A 22,387-nucleotide genomic window follows, 5' to 3' on the forward strand; every position below is an offset into this window, starting at 1 on the left:
AGAAACCATTGAAAAGGAGGTTATAGAACATTCAAGAGAAAGGAGGTAGATTGAGCAAGGCTCTGGAGGTTGTGAAGTTTAGGTTTTGGCAGTTGTCCTCAGTGATACTCAGTAGTAGTTCTGGATGTATTCTATTTTATCCATTCTGCAAATGTTTGGGTGGAGACATGCAGAATAAAGACAAAATAAATACAAGGATGCATTGAACATTAGCAGTTGGAAAATTTTCTCATAAAATGAGAAATTCACTGAATAAAAGATGAGGAAGGGAAAGCATTCCAGGCATGGAAGTAGTGTCTAGAGTCACACAGGTGGGAGTGTAAAGAACTGCATGAAGGCCAGTGTTTGAATCAAGAGTATGTGAAAAGGGGGAGGGGCAAGGAGGATTAAAGAAGTATAAGGTGTAACATGACTGAAAATGTGGTAATTATTGAAGGGTTGTAAATGTCCAATAGAAGAAAGAAGTTAGGGCTGTATAGATTTGAGAAGCCTCGGCATAGAGGTGAATGAGTCCATGGGAATTGATGACATTACCAAGTGAAATAGTATAGAGGAAGAAAAGGTGGATCAGGACAGCTCTATAGGGGGCACTCAAGGTTAGCAGGTGTGATCTGGATGAAGATCCAGGAAAGGAAACTAAGGAGCAGTTGGGTAGAAAGAAAACTAGAAGAGAATAGTGTCTTGAAGACCTAGAGGGAAGGGACTATCTAGGGGAAAGGCATTTTGGCAGTGTCAGAGGCTGTAGAGATCTAGAAGGATGAGGATTGAGAAAAAAGGCATTTATCAAGTAAGTGATTAATGGCAATTTTGGAGAAAGTACTTTAGACTGGAGAGTTAAGAATAGAAAGTGGAGGTACTTAGTGTAGCACATTTTTTTCAAGGAAGTTAGCCACAAGGATAAAAGGTAAACATGAGGCAATAGCAGAAATCAAAACATAAAATGAAGATTATGAACCTGGAAGAAAAAATTTGGGCTAGATTGAAAAGGGCTTTAAAAAGCAGAAAAATTTACATTTATTTCTAGAGACAATAAATTTATTGGGAGCCACGGAAATTTATTGAAGAAAAAAGTGACTTACTTTTTAGGAAAATCACTTTGACAGCTCTTGAGTGGGGAGATACTTGAAGGATTAAAGGGTACAGACCAGTTAGGAAATCATTGAAATTAATATGGAAGAGAGATGATGAGTATCTCAACTAAGATAGGTGGTGGCCTCTTGAATAAAGAGGGAAGGGTTCAGTTGCAAGTGACATTAATCAACAAGATTTGCTTAATTGATTAGATATCCTGAGTAAAATGGACTATACTAAGGTTTTGAATCTTGAAAATTGGTAGAAGGTCCTTTTGATAAGAGATAAGAAAGTTTTGGTAGTGGGAAACTATTGAATGCTCTGTTTTATAATTCATGATCTTTTTTGCTCCCTAGTATTCCTGTTTTATTTTTTTTTTATTTATATCATTGTAGTCATATACATATAATTATCTTGGTGTTCTACTTTCTATCACTTAATACTTTTTTCCATGCTTCTGCATTTCATAGTTATTGCTTTTTTTATAGTATACAGTAGTAACATTCTATTGTCTTCACACATATCTACTTTATTTATGCATTCCCTAATCTACTTTCTGCTCTTCACTACATTAAAATGCTCCTTTGGATATTTTGATGCTTTGTGGGACTTTTTCCTTTGATTTCTGAAGAACATAAATCCCATATGGATCAAAAGGAGCAGTCATTTTATTTGCTTTTTTAACGTAATTCCAAATTTACTTTACAGAAAAGTTATGATTCACAACTACATGAACAGTAGATAATATGCTTGTTTTTCTACAACATTTCCAGCATTGACCATACCAATTTTGTCATCATACATTGTAAAATCTGTTTTGATTCTCTCCTTCCCTTTCGCTTCCCTTCATCTCTGTCCCCTTCTCCCCCTCTATCTCCTCTTTCTCTGTCTCCTTCTCCTTCTCTTCTTGAGATTAAGAGGTAACAGAAGTAAGGCTTATTTAATTGTACTCTGTATCATGAGGTGATTGGGATCAAAGGAGGTGTCTCTTGTCTCCATATTCAAATGTAAATAGTTTTTCCTTTAGTTCCTTACTACTTTTAATTTCTGTTGCCTTTTCTTGTGTTTAAAATTCAGAGTATCCATGCATTTCTGGTCTTTTCATCAAGAATGTTTTAAAGTTCTCTAAATATTTCTTTTAAAAATCTGTTTCCTTCTGTATTATTTTACTCAGTTTTGTCAGTCAAGTTTTTTTTTTTTTTTCTGGTTTGTAAGCCCCTATCCTTTTTTACTTTCTGGAATTTCATATTCTAAGTTCTCTATTTCTTTATTGTGGTGATTCCTAAATTGTGTTTGTTTTAGTTCCTTGAATTCTGTCTGACTACTTTTGTAGTTATTTTCCTTGGATTTTGCAAGCTATGTTTCTTTGATCTTAGGAATTTTTATTTTGGAATTTCTTTCAGGGGAAATGAGAATTTTTCAATGTCCATTTTACTTTCTGGATCTAAGAGAAGAGAGATGGGCAGTTAAAATTCTTTGGGATAGGATGGTTATGCCCTTTTTCTGGACTTGTAGTTCAAATAGTCCAACCATTTAAAACATTTTTTTCCCTTTATTTTCCAAGTCAATTGTTTTTGCTTTGAGAAGCTTTAGACTTTTTTTTTCTCCCCACTAATCCTTTAACTTAGTTTTAATATTTCTAGGTAGCTCATTGACTTTTTTTTCCTTTTTGGTTCATTCTAATTTTCAGGGAATGTTTTGCTTGGGTAAAGTTTTGTACCTCTTGTGCCAACCTGTTAATTTCCTTTCTAATTCTTTCCTCTGTAGTTCTCATTTCTTTTCCTTCCTCCTCCCCATCCAAGTACTCTCATTTCATGGTTTTTTTTTTTTCCTTTGTTTTTATATTTTAAACTTTTGCTTCCTTCCAAGAATTCTGGTTAGTTTTTCTCTGAGGCATTGCTTGTAGTTATTTTGGAGTCATTTTCATTTTAGGTATTTTGTTTCTTGAGGGTCTCTGTCACCATAATAGTTTACTATGGTGGGATTCTATTTTATTTCTTGATTTTTTTTTTTTTCCCTACCTGCTTCCTGATTTGGAATTTGCTATTAGGTCTGATCTCAGCCCCTCTTTTGGAGAGAAGGTCTAGACTAATCTGTGCTTATTCCAGAATCTCAGGGACATTTCTGAGGCATAGGTTTCAGATTCAATGGCATGGGGCTAGCAAAACTAAATGTGTGCCTGTGAACCAGATTAAAATATAATTGGGAAATTTTTAACAAAAAATTTAAATACAATATAGCATAGATCATGTTAATTTGTGGATTTCTAAGTCTTTTTCCAGCAGTTGATATTCTGGAGGACTTGAAAACTTTTGAGTGCTCCCAAAATGATTTGATCCAAGGCAAATTCTATTGGCGGCTTCCATATATTGATCTCTGTAAGTTCTGGACTCGTTTGCTTGTTTCCACTCCTGCCTGCCTGCTGGAAAGCTTTGATTGGTTCATAGAAGCAGATTTGTAGATTCCCCTTTGGTCTGATTGTCTGTCCTGGTTATCTGGTTATTCCTTTGCAAGCTGGGCTAGATATTGGAAATGAGAATCTGTTTTGACCCTGAGATCTGAGTCACACTATTGCAACTGCTGGCAGTATCTGAATTTCTTCCCTTTCTCCATAGATAACCCAAGTCCCTTGTTACTCTGGTCCTGTAAACTCAAACTGTGCAGTGGATAACAAAAGCGCCAGTGTGTACTTGTCCCTATTGCAGTACTCTAGTAAAGGTCCAGGAGCTTTGCCCTGGTACACAGCTTCTCCCTCAGAGTGCTCATGCCTTGACCTGTTCCTAATATCCCCCAAACTCCTTAATTGTGAACTATGATTTTTATCATCATGATTTAGTCTTGTTCTTTTTCTAAATTAGTTTGGAGGAGTTGGTGGAGAAATCCACTGAATTCATTTGACCATCTTGGCTTCATCTCCTTCATTCCACATATCTTAATCAGTTCTTGGTGATTTTTAAGTTTTTCCAACTTTTTCTTCTATCCATTCTATCTCCACTTACAGCCACCACTGATTCAGGCACTTATTCTTCCTCACCTTTATCATTGCAATAGCTTCCTTATTAGGCTGCCTGTTTTATTAAAAGGAATTTTTAGTCATTCTTAGTCTCCTAGAATTGATTAGACATTGAATTTGGCAGAAGTTGTTAAATCTTTGAGTTTTTATAGTAATTGTAGAAATTATTCTTCTGATTCTGCTTAGCTAGTGTACATCCCCTTCCTAGGGGATCTTCCTAGGTTTCTCAGAATCCATCCCTTCCAAAATTTCTTATTGTAGAATTAAACTTAAAGACATACTCTTATTTTTTCAGCTGTTGCCTGGTTGTTGGTTGGGCCACCTTCCATTTTGTTTCCAGTTTTTGGCTATAACAAAAAAACATCACTTTATTTTTGTGCATTTAAGTCCTTTTACTTTGATTTGTTGTTGTTGGTGGTGGTGGTAGTGGATAGATACATTATTGAGGCATTTTCTGGGTAAAAATATGTGAACAATTTACTAAATTTTTTGGTTTTAATTCCAATTGCATTCAAGTATGTATGGGCCAAATTCAGTTGCTCTACCAATAATAATGTATGCTTTTCTTGGCCATTGACCCTCTAACAATTGCAGTTTCCTTTTTTGTTAATTGTGGTCAAAGCTGATGTTTTAATTTTTGTTAGTTTTATATGATTTGTAACATTTTTTTCATAAGGAGATTGATTACATTTTTTCTTTTAAGGACTGCCTGTTCCTATTTTGTGACCATTGTATTTATCTATTGTGGAATAATTCTTATTCTTTTAAATTTATATGAATTTCTTATATATTTTGAATATCAAACCTTTATCAGTGTTTTCTGTTGTGTATTCCACAGTTAACTATTTCTTTTAAAATTCTCGAGTGTATTAATTTTACTTGTGCAAAAATGTTTCTTATTTTATGTGTTCCCAATTGCTTATTTCATCCCCTGAAATTTCATTTATCTCATTGTTTGATCAAAAACTTTCCCGTCTCTTTATTTGTGATCTAATATTTTACTATGTAAACATAGTATAACATTTATGTAGGACTTAATGTTTAACGTGCACTGTGCTAACCATTTTACAATTACTTTTTGTACCTGTGAAAATGTACTTTTGTACCTGTGGGAAATGAGTGCCATTTTACAGTTGAGGAAACTGAGGCAAACAGATTAAATCCTTTGTTTATATATGTCTGAGGCCAGCTTAGGACTCAGAAATCTAGATCTTCTTAACAGTCTTGGGAAGTAAGTGATCATTATCCTCGTTTTACAGTTGAGGAAGCTGAGTTTTAAGCTTGGACATGTTAGCTGACTTGCCCAGGGTTACACAGCTAGTAAGCATCTGAGGCTGGATTTTAATGTGGCTTTTTGAAGCCAAGCCTGCTACTTTTACGGCCAACATTCAGATCATACATTTATTTGGAACTTAAGGTCTGTGGTATGAGATAGTGGTCTAAACCTAATTAATGCCTGGTTGCTTTTCTGTTTTCCCAGTAGTTTTTGTCAAATGAGTCTTTGCACACTTTGCTCTTATTGATTGTGGGGTTTCTTTAATGTATCATTTATCAATGTTTTAAATTTTATAACCAGTACTAAATGGTTTGAATTATAACTGATTTGTTTGTAGTTTGAGATTAGCTATGATCAGACTTCTTTCTTGCCTCCTTTTATTTCATTGCTTTTGAGATTTTTGACCATTTTCTCCAGATAGTTTTAATGTTTTAGTAATTGGGTATGACACTGAATTGATAAAATAATATAGACAATATCATCTTTTGTATTATTGATATAACCCAACATGTTTTCATTATTATTAGTGTTCAATTTGTAATTTCTTTGCAGGATTGAGTTTATCCTTTGTGGTGATGGTTAAAACTAAATATCCATAAATCCATTTAATTAGGCAATTAAGAGAAACTGAAGTTGGTTGTAGTATTTTGAAAGTTAATATGTGAGGGCACAACCATCAATATTCCCTATGAGTTGTGATACTTCTTTTAGGGGCCTTTTAGTTGTGACATAGGTTTAATAACAGTGGCATCCTCAATTTGTTTATAAATTAGTTTCTTCTGCCCCAGTGGATTGTTATGTGCATCCTGCTTTGGAGATGACTTTTTAACTCTAAAGCAATGATTATGTGCTTCTTATAAAGACTTTGACCTCATATTCTGGGGATGGAATTGATGATTTAAATTGTGAAATTCAATTAAAAAATGTGTGGTTGAGGGTTAGAAATAGGTCATTACATGTATTTCCCTATTTGGAATATCATTTTCGTACTTTGAGAATTTCTCACAATTTGGATTTTTTAAAAAAAATGTAGATTTTATTGTTTTTATATGTAAAAAGTCTTTTTGGACATTGTGTTCCATTAGAAATAATAAAAGTCCACTCTTATTTATTAAATGGATACATCTTTATTTTGTACCATTTGTGAATTTCCACTGTCTTTAAAGTTTAGTAAATTACTTTGAACAATGGTGTTTGCTTCAATTAGTGATAATCTTTTGAGTAAGATCGCTTATCCTTGGCTCTTCTTAACAATTGGTTCTATCCTGTACAGATAGATTGTAGTCTTGTCTTTTTGAGTGCAAGTTGTATATCACTATAATTCATAGCAGTTGACTTTTTTTTTTTAAATATTAATGTTAATCTCAACAAAATAGCTAAAATGATTTTCTGTTCTAGGTTTTCTACTGATACTAGATAAAATGTGATTGTTTTGCTGTTTATGGAAAAAATAAGTTGTTAGGACTTTCAACAATATTTTTGTCTAAACAAAAATTATTTTTCTGTGGATTTATTTTATAAGTACAACCTTTCATTTAAAAATTCTTTTTCTTTTTTTTTCTTTTTTTTTTTTTTTTTGAGTCAATTAGGGTTAAGTGACTTGCCCAGAGTCACATAGTTAAGTGAAGTGTTAAGTGTCCAAGTTCCTATTTGAACTCGGTACCTCCTGACTTCAGGGCTGGTGCTCTATTCACTGCGCCCATCCAGCTGCCCCTATTTAAAAATTATTATGTATGTTTTTAGCACATTAAATTTACATTTAACATTTGACCCTAGGGTGTTTTTTTTTTTTTGGGTGGGTGGGGGAGATAGGCTGATTATCTATGCAGTAGAATAAGTATGCCTTTGAAGGCTGTACTTATAGCCTCAGGGAGAGTGACTTTTTAATTTAGATTTTACTGATTAGTATCTGAGGTAGTTGGCTTGTAGGAAAAAAGGGTCACTGGAGGAAGTAACACATTGTAATGATACAGCTGAATTTGGCCATGGCTTGTGATAGTGTCTGATACTCTATGCCTTATCCATTTACAGGAAGAAGAACCATTTGGTGAGGGGGGGGGAAGTAATTTTTAAAAATCAAGGAGAATTGGAATATTCTATTTTTACTCATGAGGAGTAGAGGAATAAACTAAATTAGATTTCAAGCCCTCTTCAATAGGTTTTATTATGAAAATGTTTTACTTAATTTTTTTCCTTCTATGTGTTTTACTAACTCTGTTCTTCTTTTTTTCTCTCAGACTATCCTCTGGCAACATAATAAGGGGCCGTGGAGCTGGCCTCAACAACAGGAGAGGCTGGACTCCCTGTCTCTCTGTGCTGAATGGCTGCGATGGCGCCCGCTCTCACTGATGCAGCAGCTGAAGCTCACCATATCCGGTTCAAGCTGGCTCCCCCATCCTCCACCTTGTCTCCTGGCAGTGCCGAGAATAACGGCAACACCAATATCCTTATTGCTGCCAACGGAACCAAAAGAAAAGCCATTGCAACAGAAGATTCCAGTTTAGACTTCCGAAACAACCCAACCAAGGAAGATTTGGGAAAGCTGCAGCCATTGGTGGCATCTTATCTCTGCTCAGATGTAGCATCTGTTCCTTCAAAAGAATCTTTGAAATTGCAAGGGGTCTTCAGCAAGCAAACAGTCCTTAAATCTCATTCTCTCTTATCTCAGTCTTTTGAACTCCGAGCTGAGCTGTTGGGGAGACAGCCAGTTTTGGAGTTTTCCTTAGAGAATATAAAAACCATGAATACAAGTGGCCAGCCAACTCTGCCACAAGCACCTGTAAATGGGTTGGCCAAGAAATTGACTAAAAGTGCAAATCCTGACCATGATAATTCCAGTTCTCTCAATGGAGGAAAATGTGCTCTTTCTTCATCTACTCTTCAGGGTGTTGAAGTTCGGGGTTCTGAACCTGGGGACTTGAAGGTGGGTTTGACCAATACAACTCTTCCACATAGAAACCTTGATGTTGAGCACATGTTTAGCAATAATGGCACTGCAAACAAATCTTCTGTAAATTCCTCGGAGCAGCTGGCACTTCAGGGGGGCAGTGGAGAGAGTAGGTTATCACCTGACACAAACTCCAATTCCAATTTGGGGAGTAGCAAGACACAAGGGCAGAAATCTCCTCTGCCTTGTAGTGTTTTTAGTTCTCTAGATTCTGATATGAGGACAACAGCATTATTGCGACGGCAGGCAGACATTGAGAGTCGTGCTCGGAGGCTGCAAAAGCGCTTACAGGTGGTGCAGGCCAAACAGGTGGAGAGGCATATACAGCATCAGCTGGGTGGTTTCTTGGAGAAGACTCTAAGCAAACTGCCAAACTTGGAATCCTTGAGGCATCGTAGCCAATTAATGCTGACCCGGAAGGCTGAAGCTGCCTTGCGGAAAGCTGCCAGTGAGACTACTACTTCAGAAGGACTTAGTAGTTTTTTGAAAAGTGATTCTATTTCAGAAGAATTGGAGCGATTTACAGCCAGTAGCACAGCTAACCTGAAGTCCAGTGAACAGGCCTTTGATTCAGATGTCACTGACAGTAGCTCAGGAGGGGAGTCAGACATCGAGGAAGAAGAATTGGCCAAGGCTAATACAGAACAACGTCATGTGCCACTGTGAGTATTAACAAACTTAATACTTTAAGAAATGACAGTTCTCAGTTATAAATTCAATATGGATAAGTTGCTTTAGTTTTTTTTTTTGAAATGCCTAAATTCCATTATCTTGATCATAATTTAGAACATATAAGTAACTTTAGGGGATTTATGTACATACGTTTACTTGTTTGTGAGATACGGTATTTCTAGATGTAATGTGATTATGTTGCTAAAGTCTAAAGTGATGTATTTTAAAATTAACTTTTTCCTAGTTACATATGAAATAATTTTTAACATTTGTTTTTAAAACTTTGGAGTTCTAGATTCTCTCCCTTCTTCCATATTGAGAAGTTACATGTGAAGTTATGCAGAACATCAAAAGTCGTTGTGAAAGCAAATATAGACCCTGCCTACACCAAAAAAAAAAAACAACAAAAAAACAAAACTTGAAGGAAAAAAAGTACACTTCAATCTGTATTTAAACACAATGAGTTCTTTCTTTGGGTATGGATAGCATAAAATGATGTATTTAAAATTTCATGTTACTCTACTTTTGAAAGAAGATCTTATTTGCAGTAATTTAGCTGAATGAAGAATTGGATTAGATAAGATTTTTCCATTCTAGATAAAATCCTTTTTTATGTTTTGCTATTTTTATATCACTTTATATTTATAAATTCATAGAGAATAATCCCTAAAACAGAAGAACAAAAGAAAAATTCAGCAAAATTAATCAACCTGTCAGTTAAGTTTGACACTCAATGTAGTGTTTCATACCTATAGTCCCTCACTTGCAAAGAAAAATGAGTGTATTCTCATATCTTTTTGGTCATGGTTATTAGTCATTACGATTTCATATCATTTGGTTTAGTTTTATTATATTTTTCATTGTGCATATTGCTTAATTTTGTGTCAATTCATATAGAAAGAATTCATTCTTTCCTCTTGTTGAGGCCAACTGTGTGGTCACATACTACAAAGCCAGATTAAAAGAAATAGAGGAGGTTAAGTAACTTGCTCCTGGTTACAAAGTTTTAGTAAGTGATTGGGCCTGGTCTGCAACCAATGATCTATCCATTGCACTACATTTTTACTGAGTAGGGTTAAACAGTCATAGAGATTTGGAAGAGAGAAAAATTTAGCCCCAATAGGAGGCCTGGGAAAGTGCTGAAAGGTTGGAGGTATTAGAGATCTTGGGACAAATAATATGTCTAACCAGAATATGGCATTAGAAGAGATAGAATGATGCAAATTATGATTCTGTAAAGAAAATGGACAGTTCTTTAGCATGAGTGGAACATTTCTGAGTGATAGTGAAATCTAGAATATAGTCATAGCTTTGGTTGGTAAAGGGTTAGGAATAGGTTATAGGATATAAACATATGGAAGAATATAATATAAAAAGGAATATAAACAGATGGAAGAATTTGTAGATTAAATTTGAGGCTACATCAGATCTAATGTTGAAATCCTGTTGTATCAAAGAGGAAAAAGTCACAAAAGTTTCCTATAATGAGAACTAGATTTCTGGACTTACTATAATGTGCTGCCTATTTGAGTTAAATAGTATTGAGTTTAAATAATTGCTCATTTTTTCACAGTCTGTTGAAAATATAATTATTGTATTTTTGGATAGGTGGAATAAATATGCAGGATTAGGTAAAAAATTTGAATATGTGTGTGTATACCAGAAAAAAATTAGATCTGATATTATATTTTAAAAAATCTTATATCAGAGTAGGATAAATTTTCACTTGTTCCCTTTTCAAGTTCCCTCTTTTTTATCTAAGATGTATATGGATGATGACATAGCAAAAAATGTAACTTAAGCCTGCCTTTTTTTTTTTTTTTTCTTATTGAAGAAAAAACACAACATCAAAACTATTAGTAATGTTATGCCCCCTTAGGTCTTATAGGGTGAAAACAAATTAGCAAAGATTGGGCTACCACTTGTGTATTTTTAGAAGACAGTTAACTCATTATTTTCTATAGCTATATAAATTCTATTTCAGCAAACCAGTGAGTAAAAATAACTTTAAAAGCATAATCCTGGCTGTAGAAGTTACTCTATTTGAAACTAGGAAGAAAAATACTGACCCATGGGACTTTAAAAAAAAAGATTTAAAAAGTACACAAAGGGATAAAGATGTAAGTAGATATTGGAGAAATAGAAGTAAAGGTGAAAGAGAAGAAGTGAAGCACCACAGACTAAATGATACAACACTCTCCACCTTACTCTCTATAAGAGAATCAAGATATTCTTAGACAAAATTTCAGAATGAAAAGGGGCATGAAGTCCTTAAGTGAACATCAAATGGCTGATAACTCCTTTAAATTTATAAGCATGAAGAGTGACTATACAAAGAAATTGAAACTTGAGGAATGGAAAAAGGGGGTCTTAACATGGTGAAAGAATGCCTATGTATATTATGGAATCTTGTCATAGGTTTAATCTATTGGAAACTGGTATACAGAAATACTACTATCTCTTTTTTCCCTAATTTAACTTAATATTTTATTTTCCCCCCAGTTACATGTAAGATAATTTGTTTGAATCTGATTGGGTAGGTCATAGCGTTTTGTTGACTCTCATAATAAGCTCCGCTTCATCTCTGCAGTTACTGGTTTAGGTTTTTTTTTGTTTGTTTGTTTTTGGTTAAGTTAATGGTATAGACAAGAAGACTAATTGTAAGTGTTCCTAACCTTATCTTTAGTATTTTAAGAATACATTCTTGAACATATCCATATTATCAAGAGTAATTTCCCTTTTGCCTGTTCACAGTATATAGTTCTGTGAAATTAACTCGCACTGACATTTAGGGATTAAAGAAATTTATATACTAAAATAATGAGAAAATTTTCTTTTCTTTCTACACCTTAACCAACATGGTGATTTGTAGTGATACTATTTGGTTGTGTTTACTTTTTAAGTGACCTCTTAATTTCTGTGAATAGATTTTCTTTTGTCTTTGTAATAAATATTTGGGAAGGTTTCATAGTGGAAATGTGTAGTACCCAAACCATATAATAGAGGATTCATTTTGCTTTATCAGTTCTACAGTAGCTTGCCTAATTTTGTTGACTTTGATTCTTGGAGATTAAATAGCAAAATAATAGTATTGTTAGTTGCTTGAGTGAAGTTTATTAAGGAGTGTGGCTCTTAAATGATCTTAAATGTTAATGGAAGATAATTTACACTATTCCACCTCTCCCTTTCCCTTTCTCCCAGTACATTCCTATCTCACCCTTTGATTTTATTTTATTTTATTTTTTTAGATATTATCCTTTCACATTCAACTCATACCCATTTCCTTTGTCTAAATATACTCTTAACTACCATAATACTGAGAAAGTTCTACTGAGTTGTGCACTACAAAATAAATAAATAAATAAATAATAACTGAGTTATGTCATCCTCCTATGTAGGAATGGAAACAAATATATCTTTATTTAAATAATTCTTATGATATTTCTTTCCTGATTACTTTTCCTGAGTCCTGTGTTTGAAGGTTAAATTTTCTATTCAGCTATTCAGCTCTGGTTTTTTCATTAAGAGTACTTAAAAATCTTCTATTTCATTGAATATCCTCTTTTACCCTTGAAGGATTGTAGCCAGTTTTGCTGGGTAAGTCATTCTTGGTTGTAATCCTTGCTCCATTGATCTCCAGAATATCACATTTCAAGCCCTCTGATCCTTTACTGTATGTAGAAGCTGCTAAACCTTGTTATACTGACTCTGGCACCACTATACTTGAATTGTTTCTTTCTGGATGCTTGCAATATTTTCTTCTTGACCTGGGAGTTCTAGAATTTGGCTTTAATATCCCTGGGAGTTTTAATTTTGGGATCTCTTTCAGGATATGATCAGTGGATTTTTTTGATTTCTATTTTACCATCTGGTTCTAATATATCTGAACAGTTTTCCTTGATGGTTTCTTGGAAGATGACGGTTCTAGGTTCTTTTTTTGATTATGGATGTTAGATAGTCCAGTAATTTTAAAATTATCTCTCTCGGATTTTTTTTTCCTAGGTCAGTTGGTGTTCCAGTGATTTGTTTCACATTGTTTTCTGTTTTTCATTCTTTTGATTTTGTTTTATTGTTTCTTGATTTCTTATAGTCATCAGCTTCCATTTGCCCAATTCTAATTTTTAAGGAATTATTTTCCTCAGTGAACTTTTGTATCTCCTTTCTCATTTGGCCAGTTTTGCTTTTTAAGACATTCTTCTCATTAGCTTTTTTGTATTTCCTTTTGCACCATGCTTAGTTCTTTTCCCAATTTTTCTTCTGCCTCTTAATTTTCAAAATCCCTCTTGAACTGTTTTTATGACTGGCTTCTTTATTATTTTTCTTGGAAGTCTGGATGTAGAAGCATTGACTTATTTTCTCTTCTGACTGTGTGTTTTGATCATCCTTGTCACCATAGTACTTTCTATGATCAGAATCTTCTTCTGTTTGCTTGTTTTCCCAGAATATTATTTGACTTATAATTTTCTTTGTTAAAGTAGGGCTCTCCTACCAGGATGAAGGGTGCACCATCTCAAGGTTCAGGGGTTTTAGTGTACTTGCTTGTAGAGATCCTTATAAGGAGTTGACTAAAAGCACTTTTCTGCCCTCACACTGAGAGGAATATTCCCTCTCCACTGTGGCTCTAAATTCAAGTATATTGAAGCAACAGAATCCTTTCTCATTGCTAGTAAAGAGACTTCTTATGAGCTGGGGCCTTCTGCCACCCATTCCCACTCCTGGTTTTCTGGTTTTCCAAGGCCTTCTCACCCTGACAGATTTTTTCTGCTGACCTTTCAAATTGTCTCTGATGTTTTTGGGCTAAGAGATCTAGAAACTGCTTGTATAATCTCTAATTCAGAGGCCCAAGGCCTGTTTATGCTTTGCTGGTGCTGGGGCCATGGATAGAGCCTGTACTGTAACAGACATTTCCTTTTGACCTTCTAAGTTTTCTTTGGCTGGAAAATATTTATTCCACTCCATCTTTTTGTGTGTTCTGGTGCTCCAAAATTTGTTTAGTCATTATTTAAAAGGATTTTGGAGTGGTGTGGGGGAGAGCTTGGTGAGTTTTCCTGCCTTTACTCTGCCATCTTGGCTCCACCTCCCCCAGTTTTATTTATTAACAGCTTTAGCAGCAGTGTTCTGGAAGGTGGGTTGTCTAGGAAACTCATAGTCATGTAATTTGGAAATTTCTGTCCTTGTTTCATTTTGTCATTTCTGATTTTCCAGAATTCTTATATTATTTGATCTCTCAAATTTCTGATATATTAGGTAAATTTAAAATTTAAATATTTTTGTGTAAAACTATATGAGCATTTTAAATTAAAACTGTGACTCCACTAACAAAATATTGTCTCATCCTTAGTAAAACATCAAAAATCACTGTTGTCAAATCATCTTGTGTTTTGATCTCAGGTTATAAAAAATACCTTTATGTGATTTCCTTGGGAAAAAATCTTGTTTGTGAAATCAAAAGAACCTGAGTTTAATCCTAGCTTTTACAGTTGCTAGCTATGTGACATCTCTACTGTGGTTACTGGTGAATGACTTTTCTGTGACTTTTTCTTATAATTTGCACTTTTATTCATCTTTTTGAACATTTCAGAAAATGATGGTTTTAATGACAGCTTCCTGTTTTGAAAAACTTTCCACTCAACTGCCAAGGTGATTTTTCTAAAATGTAAGTCTGATCATGTCACCTTTCTGCTTGATGAGCTTTAGTGGATTCCTATTACTGCAGGATCAAAGATAAGGACTGTTGGCATTTGAAACTTTTCATAACCTGGCCCATTTCTGCCTTTGCAGGCTCTTCACATTCTCTTAGGATCCAGTCGTATTGACGTATTTGCAGTTCCTTGAACTTGTTGCTATAACTCCATGCTTTTTCATTGGCTGTTTCTCATGCCAAGAGCCCTCTGCTACTTCACCTTTATTTTTTCCTTTTGGACTTGAATCAAGATTTTTATACACTTTCTGAAGGGAACCTTTCCTCTTTCAGATTACCCTTCATTTACAGTGTATATATCTTTGTACCTAGTTATTTAAATGTATTTTCTTTATTAAAATATATTCTTTTTGTCTTTGTATCCATAAATCCTTGGTAACTGATGTATACCAAGGCTTTGATGTATGTTAGGAACTTTGCCAAAGGATCAAAACCAACCTTTCTTTCCAGATTTCTATTGTGTAGGAAAATAGCTATGCACTGTCAAGAAGGCATTAAGCACACAAAACTTGGGTTTGGATGAATGAATGAGTGGGTTTATTGTATAAGGAAAGCAAAAACCTATTTAAACTCCTTTATAAAGAAAGAAACGGGGAAAATTGAAATTAAGGGATGGAAACACAAGATATTTTTTTCTTAGCAAGCATTAAGTGCTGACATATTTTTTACTATGTATGATATGATAGGTGTTGTGTTACAAAGACAAAAGTGAAACTGTTCTAAGATAGGATATACATATGTCACAGAACAAAAGTGAAGTATTTTGGGAGGAAGGCTTTACAGACTTGTGGGGACTGGATAGCCATCACTTGTGTAAAGATTATTTTGAATTAAGCTTTGAACTATATATTGATTCTAGCCATTGGGGGAAGGAGAGGAAAAACAAAATCTGTGAAGGAATGAAGATAGGACATGGAATATCCATGTGTGAAGAACAACAGGAAAGCTAATTTGTATATATAGAAGATGGAGTGAAACTAGAAAGGCATGTTGAAGCCAGATGGTGAAGGGCTTTAACTGCTAAAGAGAGAAATTGATACTTGATCCTCAAGGAAGCCATGGAATTACAGCAGCAGGTTACATAGTCAGACCTGCAATTTAGGAATATCATCTAGGTTTCTAATGAAAAAGTCAAGAAACTTCTCCAAACCTTAGTTTGTTCATTTATGAAAATATAATTTTTACTTCCACCACAGAATCATATTATAATGAAAAAATTAGATAAATGCCAAGCTAAAGCTTTCACAGATATTGTTGCATTGGTATTATTATTTTCTATGTATTACAGATTCTCATTTATTGATATAATGATTTATGGTTACATTTGACATTCATCATCCCATTTAAATTTCTAACACTGGGATTATATTTTCCCCTTTAAACTTTTTTTTTTTCTTTTTAAAGGATGAGGAAACAGACTCAGAGGTTAAATGATTTGTCAGGGGTTGACTGTACAAGTCACTAAATAGTGGCGCCTCACTCTTTAGAATTTCCACTGGAATGCACTTGGTCTTTTTTACTTGCTCACAGGTAGATAGGTTGTAGTAATTTTATTTATTTCACGTGAAAGGCCCATAGAAATTAAATGATTTGTACCATGTTATAGCATATGGAAGAGGTAGGACTAGAATGAATGAAACTGATTTTAACCCCAAGTGATATATCTTTGCACTTCATATGAAAATCACATCATGTACACCTCTTTTGTAGTAATCTCAGTTTTAGTTATTCTTTCACCTGCTTCTGTAGACAATGATTTTTATTTCAGATTAAATTTAATCTTCTAATCTATTGATAGATTCTGACTTTTATTTATTACCAGATTTGAAGTTAAGTACTTTTGTGTCTTCATATGTATTGTTTCTTGTTGGGAGGAAATAGGTGACTTAAAAACCATGTTTATTTCTATGATTTCCCTGTTAGTTCAGGGTTAGGGGTATCCACAATAAACAAGTATTATGCTATTATTATATCCTCCAACTTCCTATTATAATTTATCACCAAATTAAACAAATAGCATTATTGTCACAACTGTTTTTAAACAATCTGGGGAATTAGAAATTATATCCTATCCTGTATGGTAGTAATAATTGATACCAAATAAGTAAATTATATAGGTCAAGGCTCAGAGTTTCTCTTCTCATTTAGAAAGACAAACAACACATCTTCCTATCTTTTATTGCTTTCCTTTGGTAGTACTGGATTTCTTAACCTTTTTCGTGTCATGGACCCCTTTGATAATCTGCTTAAACTTCTGAATATCCCTCCTCCAAATAAGAATATATATTTGGGAGCTACATTTCTTTCCTGTTACTATCTTGTTGATTTTCTCTTAAGTTGATTGTGATAAATTGACTCAAGTATTTTTAGGAATGAGCAGAAAATTTGTGTTTCAATAGGGGAGAGGGAGCAAGCATTTATTAAGTGCTTGCTATGTTTGAGAACACTGCTAGGTACTCGACAGATATCTCATTCAATCCTTAATAAAAATCTTGGAAAGTAAGTATGTTATTTCATTTACAATTGAGGAAACTCACGGAAACAGGTTAAGTGATTGACCCAAGGTTATATCTCCACAGTGGCTGGAGATTTTTTTTTTTTTCTGAGGCATTTGGGGTTAACTGACTTGTCTAGGGTCACACAGCTAGGAAGTTTGAGTTCAGTCCTTGACTTCTGGTTCAGTGTTCTAGTCATCGAATCATTTTGCTACCTAAGAGATTCAGTATTGGACAGTAACAAAGTCAGTTCCACTGTCTTTAGTTTTAATCTCTGTAATATCTTGTTGAATTTAAAATTGGTACTTTTGTGTAAATAAATGTGGATTAAAAATTTGTGGCACAGAAGAGTGATAATTTTCTTTGAGCATCCTGATTTTTTTTTCCTTCTGTTCACTTAAGTGTATAAAATCTATATTGGCCTTTTTAATGATCTTTAGGACATATTTTGGTTGAATACTAGAGTGTAGCTTTATTATTCTTGGAAACCTGTGTTGTTGTTCTTTTGTTAAATTTAATATAGAACTACCTAATTACCTATAGAACTTTACAAGTTCTTTCAAAACAATCATCTAAGAGCTTTGAAGTTAAGTACTTTTGTGTCTTCATATGTATTGTTTCTTGTTGGAAAGAAATAGGTGATTAAAAAACCATCATGTTTTTTTCTATCATTTTCCTGTTGATTCTAGGTTGGGGTCCAGAATAAACAACTATTATGCTATCATATTCCCTTTAGTTTATTTAGATTATTAAAATGGGCAAGGAAAAGAAAAATAATAATTATCTAAAGTATCAATAATCAAGAAATAAAAAACTAAGAACCTTGAACTATTACCCTGTTGGAATCAAGTGATCTAAAATCACACAGTATAGTAAGAAATGGTGAAAGCATTTGGAGTAGTGAATGAGATATCAAATTGATCAGTGAAATTAAAAAAAGACTGCCTTGCTGCAGTGAGGGCCCAGTTGAGATAACATAACTTAGTTTTGTGTTTTCCTTCAGCTCTGTTAGGCAGCATATGAATATGGAGGTGAAATAAAGATGCTGGAGTGAAAGATTTCAAGAGCCAACCTTCCCCCTCTCCCTTCTAACTTAGAGTGTCCAAATAAAACACCAAACCAAATTTGAACAGGAAAGCACACAAAAAGTTATTTTTCCATCCCAGGACAACTTGGGAAGACAAAAAGAGAGGCCTGAAGGCATTTAGGTGGGGTTGGCCCAAGAGCATGATGTGGTAGAAATTAACTTCATCTGTGGGCAGTGGTGAGGCAGCAGTGGAAGGGAGTAGAACCCAAGGATGGTAAAAGGACTTAATATAATATTTGGTCAGAAAAAGATTCCAGAAAAAGTGCTGGAACACAGTTTGGTAGCACTAGTGTCAGTTATTCAGTTCTGGGTACCAGTTCCTGGGAATGGAAGAGGAGTGGTCAAGAAGGAACAGGGATCCTACAAGAAGAGGTAAGGACCAGAGTATAGCCCAGAAAGAGATAGTGACAAAAACTTTCCCTGGATTGTACCAAAACTCAGACTCCCAGACCAAGTTGTGAACGAAGAAAATGGCATAAAAAACAAGCTCATGTGAAGCTCTAGTTCTGATCTTTATCACTTTATTTAGAGAAGAACAGTATCTTCTCTACAGTTATATTTTCTTTGAGTCTCAGGCCTGTTCACATCATCCTTGTAGCTTGGAAACTAAATTGCAAGCTTGCTTAGGATTTAATTTAAGTCCTTTTACACAGAGTCCAATCTTCATTTCCAGTTTTCACATTATTTTCCTTTGTGTATTCTCTTCCAGTTAAATCAATTTTTTATCTTAATTCTTGGGTTCAGTTAACCATCTTGTCCATGCAACCTCTGTGCTCTTCCTTGTTTTACTCTTCCTTTTTCCCTTTGTAGGAATAAACACTTAAAATATTTTAGTATCTGTTTTTTTACTTTCAATGGTGAAAAGTTGTATTCATTAAAGTTACTTTCAGTGTAATTAGTAATTAGGCAAGTTGAATTGGTCATGATAATGTTAACTGTTAAGTTTGACAAATAATTTAATAAGACTTCTTATAGAATTTTGTTTTGACAGTTTATAAACTAGCAGACATAAAACAGTCATTAGATTGTGAGCTCCTTGAGAGTAGGGACTTTGTTTGATGTTCAACTCTTTATAGATAGTCAATGCTTAATGCCAATTATGATGTAAAGTCATTAATTCTTACACTGTTTTTATATTGTTTATATAGATTTGAGTATGAATTTCAATCTCATTTTAGAAGTGAGACTGTGTACCTTAACTTTATTAGAATTGATAGAAATGATGGCATGTATATTTATGTCTTTTGTAATTGATGGATTAGGTGCTTACCTTGAAAAGAAAAAGAGGTGTTTCTAATCAATATGTGCTTCTTTTTATCAATACCTGGGATTTCATATATATTGGGAGAGTTCCCAATTGAGAAAACTGTACCTATTTATATCAGCAACTATTTTGCAACTTGTCTTAATAAGGGACGAGAGGTTAAAGGTTAAGTGATTTGCTTAGTCACCTAGCCAAAACAAACTAGAGGTAGGAATTGAAGCCCTAGGTCTTCTGACTGCTGTATCCATAAAGCCATAGAGTAACATGATATTAAAAAATGCTTTAGAAGTGTACCTTATGCTTATCAGCATAATTCTTGAGATGGGGACTTGTGGCTGGGGATTACCTCTCTGAACTATAATTGGAAGAAAGGGATTATTTTGCTAATGGTAACTATAAAAACCTTGAGAAAGGGGGGTTAGAGATTAGTATTATTCACACACAGTGGAAATACAAAAGAGAGAACAAAAACCTGGTCTGGTAGTAAATGGCAAAGAACAAGTGGAAGGAAGCGTTTTAGAAGGCTGTTATTTTTATATTTGATATAACAAGTTTTATGATAATTTATTTCAAAGTCAATTCAAGATTTACCTTTATTAGACTTTTTAAACCTAAGATCTAGAAGGGTTAGAAATGCAGATAAAAATGTTGTGGTTTATTTAAAAGTCCCCTCTTAAAAACTATTATATTCCTTCAAATGCCTGTGGTTTATAAGGTCAGCATTATCCTTAATACCAAGATTCTCCTTCACCTAACAGTAAGTTGGTTGCCAAATCTCTCCTTTTGTACTATTAAAAACTTATTTTGTCATTATATACTTCAACAACAATACTATATGATGACCAGTTCTGATGGACCTGGCCATCCTCAGCAACGAGATCAACCAAATCATTTCCAATGGAGCAGTAATGAACTGAACCAACTACGCCCAGAGAAAGAACTTTGGGAGATGACTAAAAACCATTACATTGAATTCCCAATCCCTATATTTATGCCCACCTGCATTTTTGATTTCCTTCACAAGCTAATTGTACAATATTTCAGAATCTGATTCTTTTTATACAGCAAAATAATGTCTTTGTAATGTATACTTATTGTGTATCTAATTTATATTTTAATGTATTTAACATCTACTGGTCATCCTGCCATCTAGGGGAGGGTGTGGGGGGTAAGAGGTGAAAAATTGGAACAAGAGGTTTGGCAATTGTTAACGCTGTAAAGTTATCCATGCATATAACCTGTAAATAAAAGGCTATTAAATTAAAAAAAGAAAAAAAAAACTTATTTTGACTCTCTAACATGGTTACTAACTCTTATTTTTTCTTGTCTAGATTATTGTAGTTATTTTTTCTTGTCTAGATTATTGTAGTTATCTTCTAATTGGTTTCATTGCTTCAAGCTTCTACTATTCTCTATCCTATTCACTGCTACTGAAGTAATTTTCCTTAAATGTAGATCTGATGATGTGGTTCCCTTATTCTACAAATTTTAGGGACTTTTCTTCAACTCTAGGATTAACTTTTAAAACTTCACAGCCTGTCACTGTACTCATTGTCCCTTATTCTCTGATGTAAGTCAAATTGGCCTATTTTGCACTGACCATCCCTTATGCCTTTGATCCAGTCCCTTCTTTGCCAGAATCTGCTTCATAGAGCGCCACTTCTCCAATAATACAATAGCTCAAGTGGACTAACAATATTAATTCTTTCTTGGTAACCTCAAGTTAATGCTGGTACCTTCCCTCCAAAACTACCTTGGCTTTAACTATGTGGCATATTTATTTTATATTAATTCTGTATATATTAGTATATATATTTAAATATGTATTTGTTTCTCCTATATGTCCCTGATGTGTAGGGATAGTTTCATTGCCTGAATTTTATTTTTTAAAAAATTGTGATTTTTACAAATTGATTATTACTTTCCTCAGTTACATGAAAAATAATTTTCTTTACCTTTTTTTAAAATGTGAGTTTTGAATTCTTTCCCTTTTCTACTCCCAATGCCCATTAAAAAAGCACAGGTGAAGTTATGCAAAACATTTCCATAAAACTTAGATTGTGAAAGAGAACATAGATCTTCCCCCCAGTCCCTCATCCCCCTCAAAAAATATAAAATTAAAACTATGGTTCAATCTGTATTTTAAACACAGTTCTATCTCTGGGTATGATAGCATTTTTTCTTTTTTTTTCAGAAGTCCTTCAGAGGAAGTCATGGAACAATGTATTTCAGAGAATAGGAAAGTCATTCCCAGTTGATCATCCCACAACTATTGCTATTATTTTGTACACAATACATTTCATTTTGTTTGAGTTCTTGGAGGACTTTGCAGGTTTTTCTGAGATCATCTTGCTTATATTGTTTCCCTAAATTCTGTCCCCTCATTCCCTAGACAGCAATCGGATATACATTGCTTTAACTTGTTTATCCTCATTACCTACCTTGCAAAATGTCTGCCACATATAGTAAGTCATTAATAAGTATTTATTGATTTTATTTATATACACAAACACACACACATATGAGAGAGAAAATAGGATATACTTTGACAGTCTTGTATTGTTTTGGCTGAGGCAATTGGGATTAAGTGACTTGCCCAGGGTCACACACCTAGGAAGTGTTAAGTGTCTGAGATCAGATTTGAACTCAGGTCATTCTGACTTCAGGGCTAGTGCTCTATCCACTGTGCCCCCAAGCTGCCCCTTTTGCATTGTTTTTAGAAAATAATTTACAGTATCAATTTTCATTCTCGAGATTGTAGAAGCAATTGCTTTTAAGAGATATGACTCAAAACTGTAGTTTTCAGGAATTTGGTGGTTTGCAATATTTTAGATTCTACAAATTTAAGGAGGTAGGAGGAT

At 34.0% G+C, this 22,387-nt stretch overlaps 1 protein-coding gene across 8 annotated transcripts in view; it reads left to right on the forward strand.

The window, feature by feature from the left end:
• Positions 1-22,387, forward strand: part of KANSL1 (KAT8 regulatory NSL complex subunit 1) — a 180,484-nt gene that overhangs the window by 36,927 nt on the left and 121,170 nt on the right. For 6 of the 8 annotated variants that reach the window (XM_031965944.1, XM_023502457.2, XM_012548451.3 and 3 more), the window contains one exon: positions 7,598-8,969. In XM_031965944.1, the coding sequence (XP_031821804.1) occupies positions 7,681-8,969 (1,289 nt within the window). In that variant the 5' untranslated portion in view covers positions 7,598-7,680. Of the gene's footprint in view, positions 1-7,597; positions 8,970-22,387 lie in introns of those variants that run through there. The other 2 variants (XM_031965945.1, XM_031965946.1) reach the window with 1 other exon arrangement.

This window comes from Sarcophilus harrisii, chromosome 4 (genome assembly GCF_902635505.1).
Source record: "Sarcophilus harrisii chromosome 4, mSarHar1.11, whole genome shotgun sequence".
Taxonomy (NCBI): domain Eukaryota; kingdom Metazoa; phylum Chordata; class Mammalia; order Dasyuromorphia; family Dasyuridae; genus Sarcophilus; species Sarcophilus harrisii.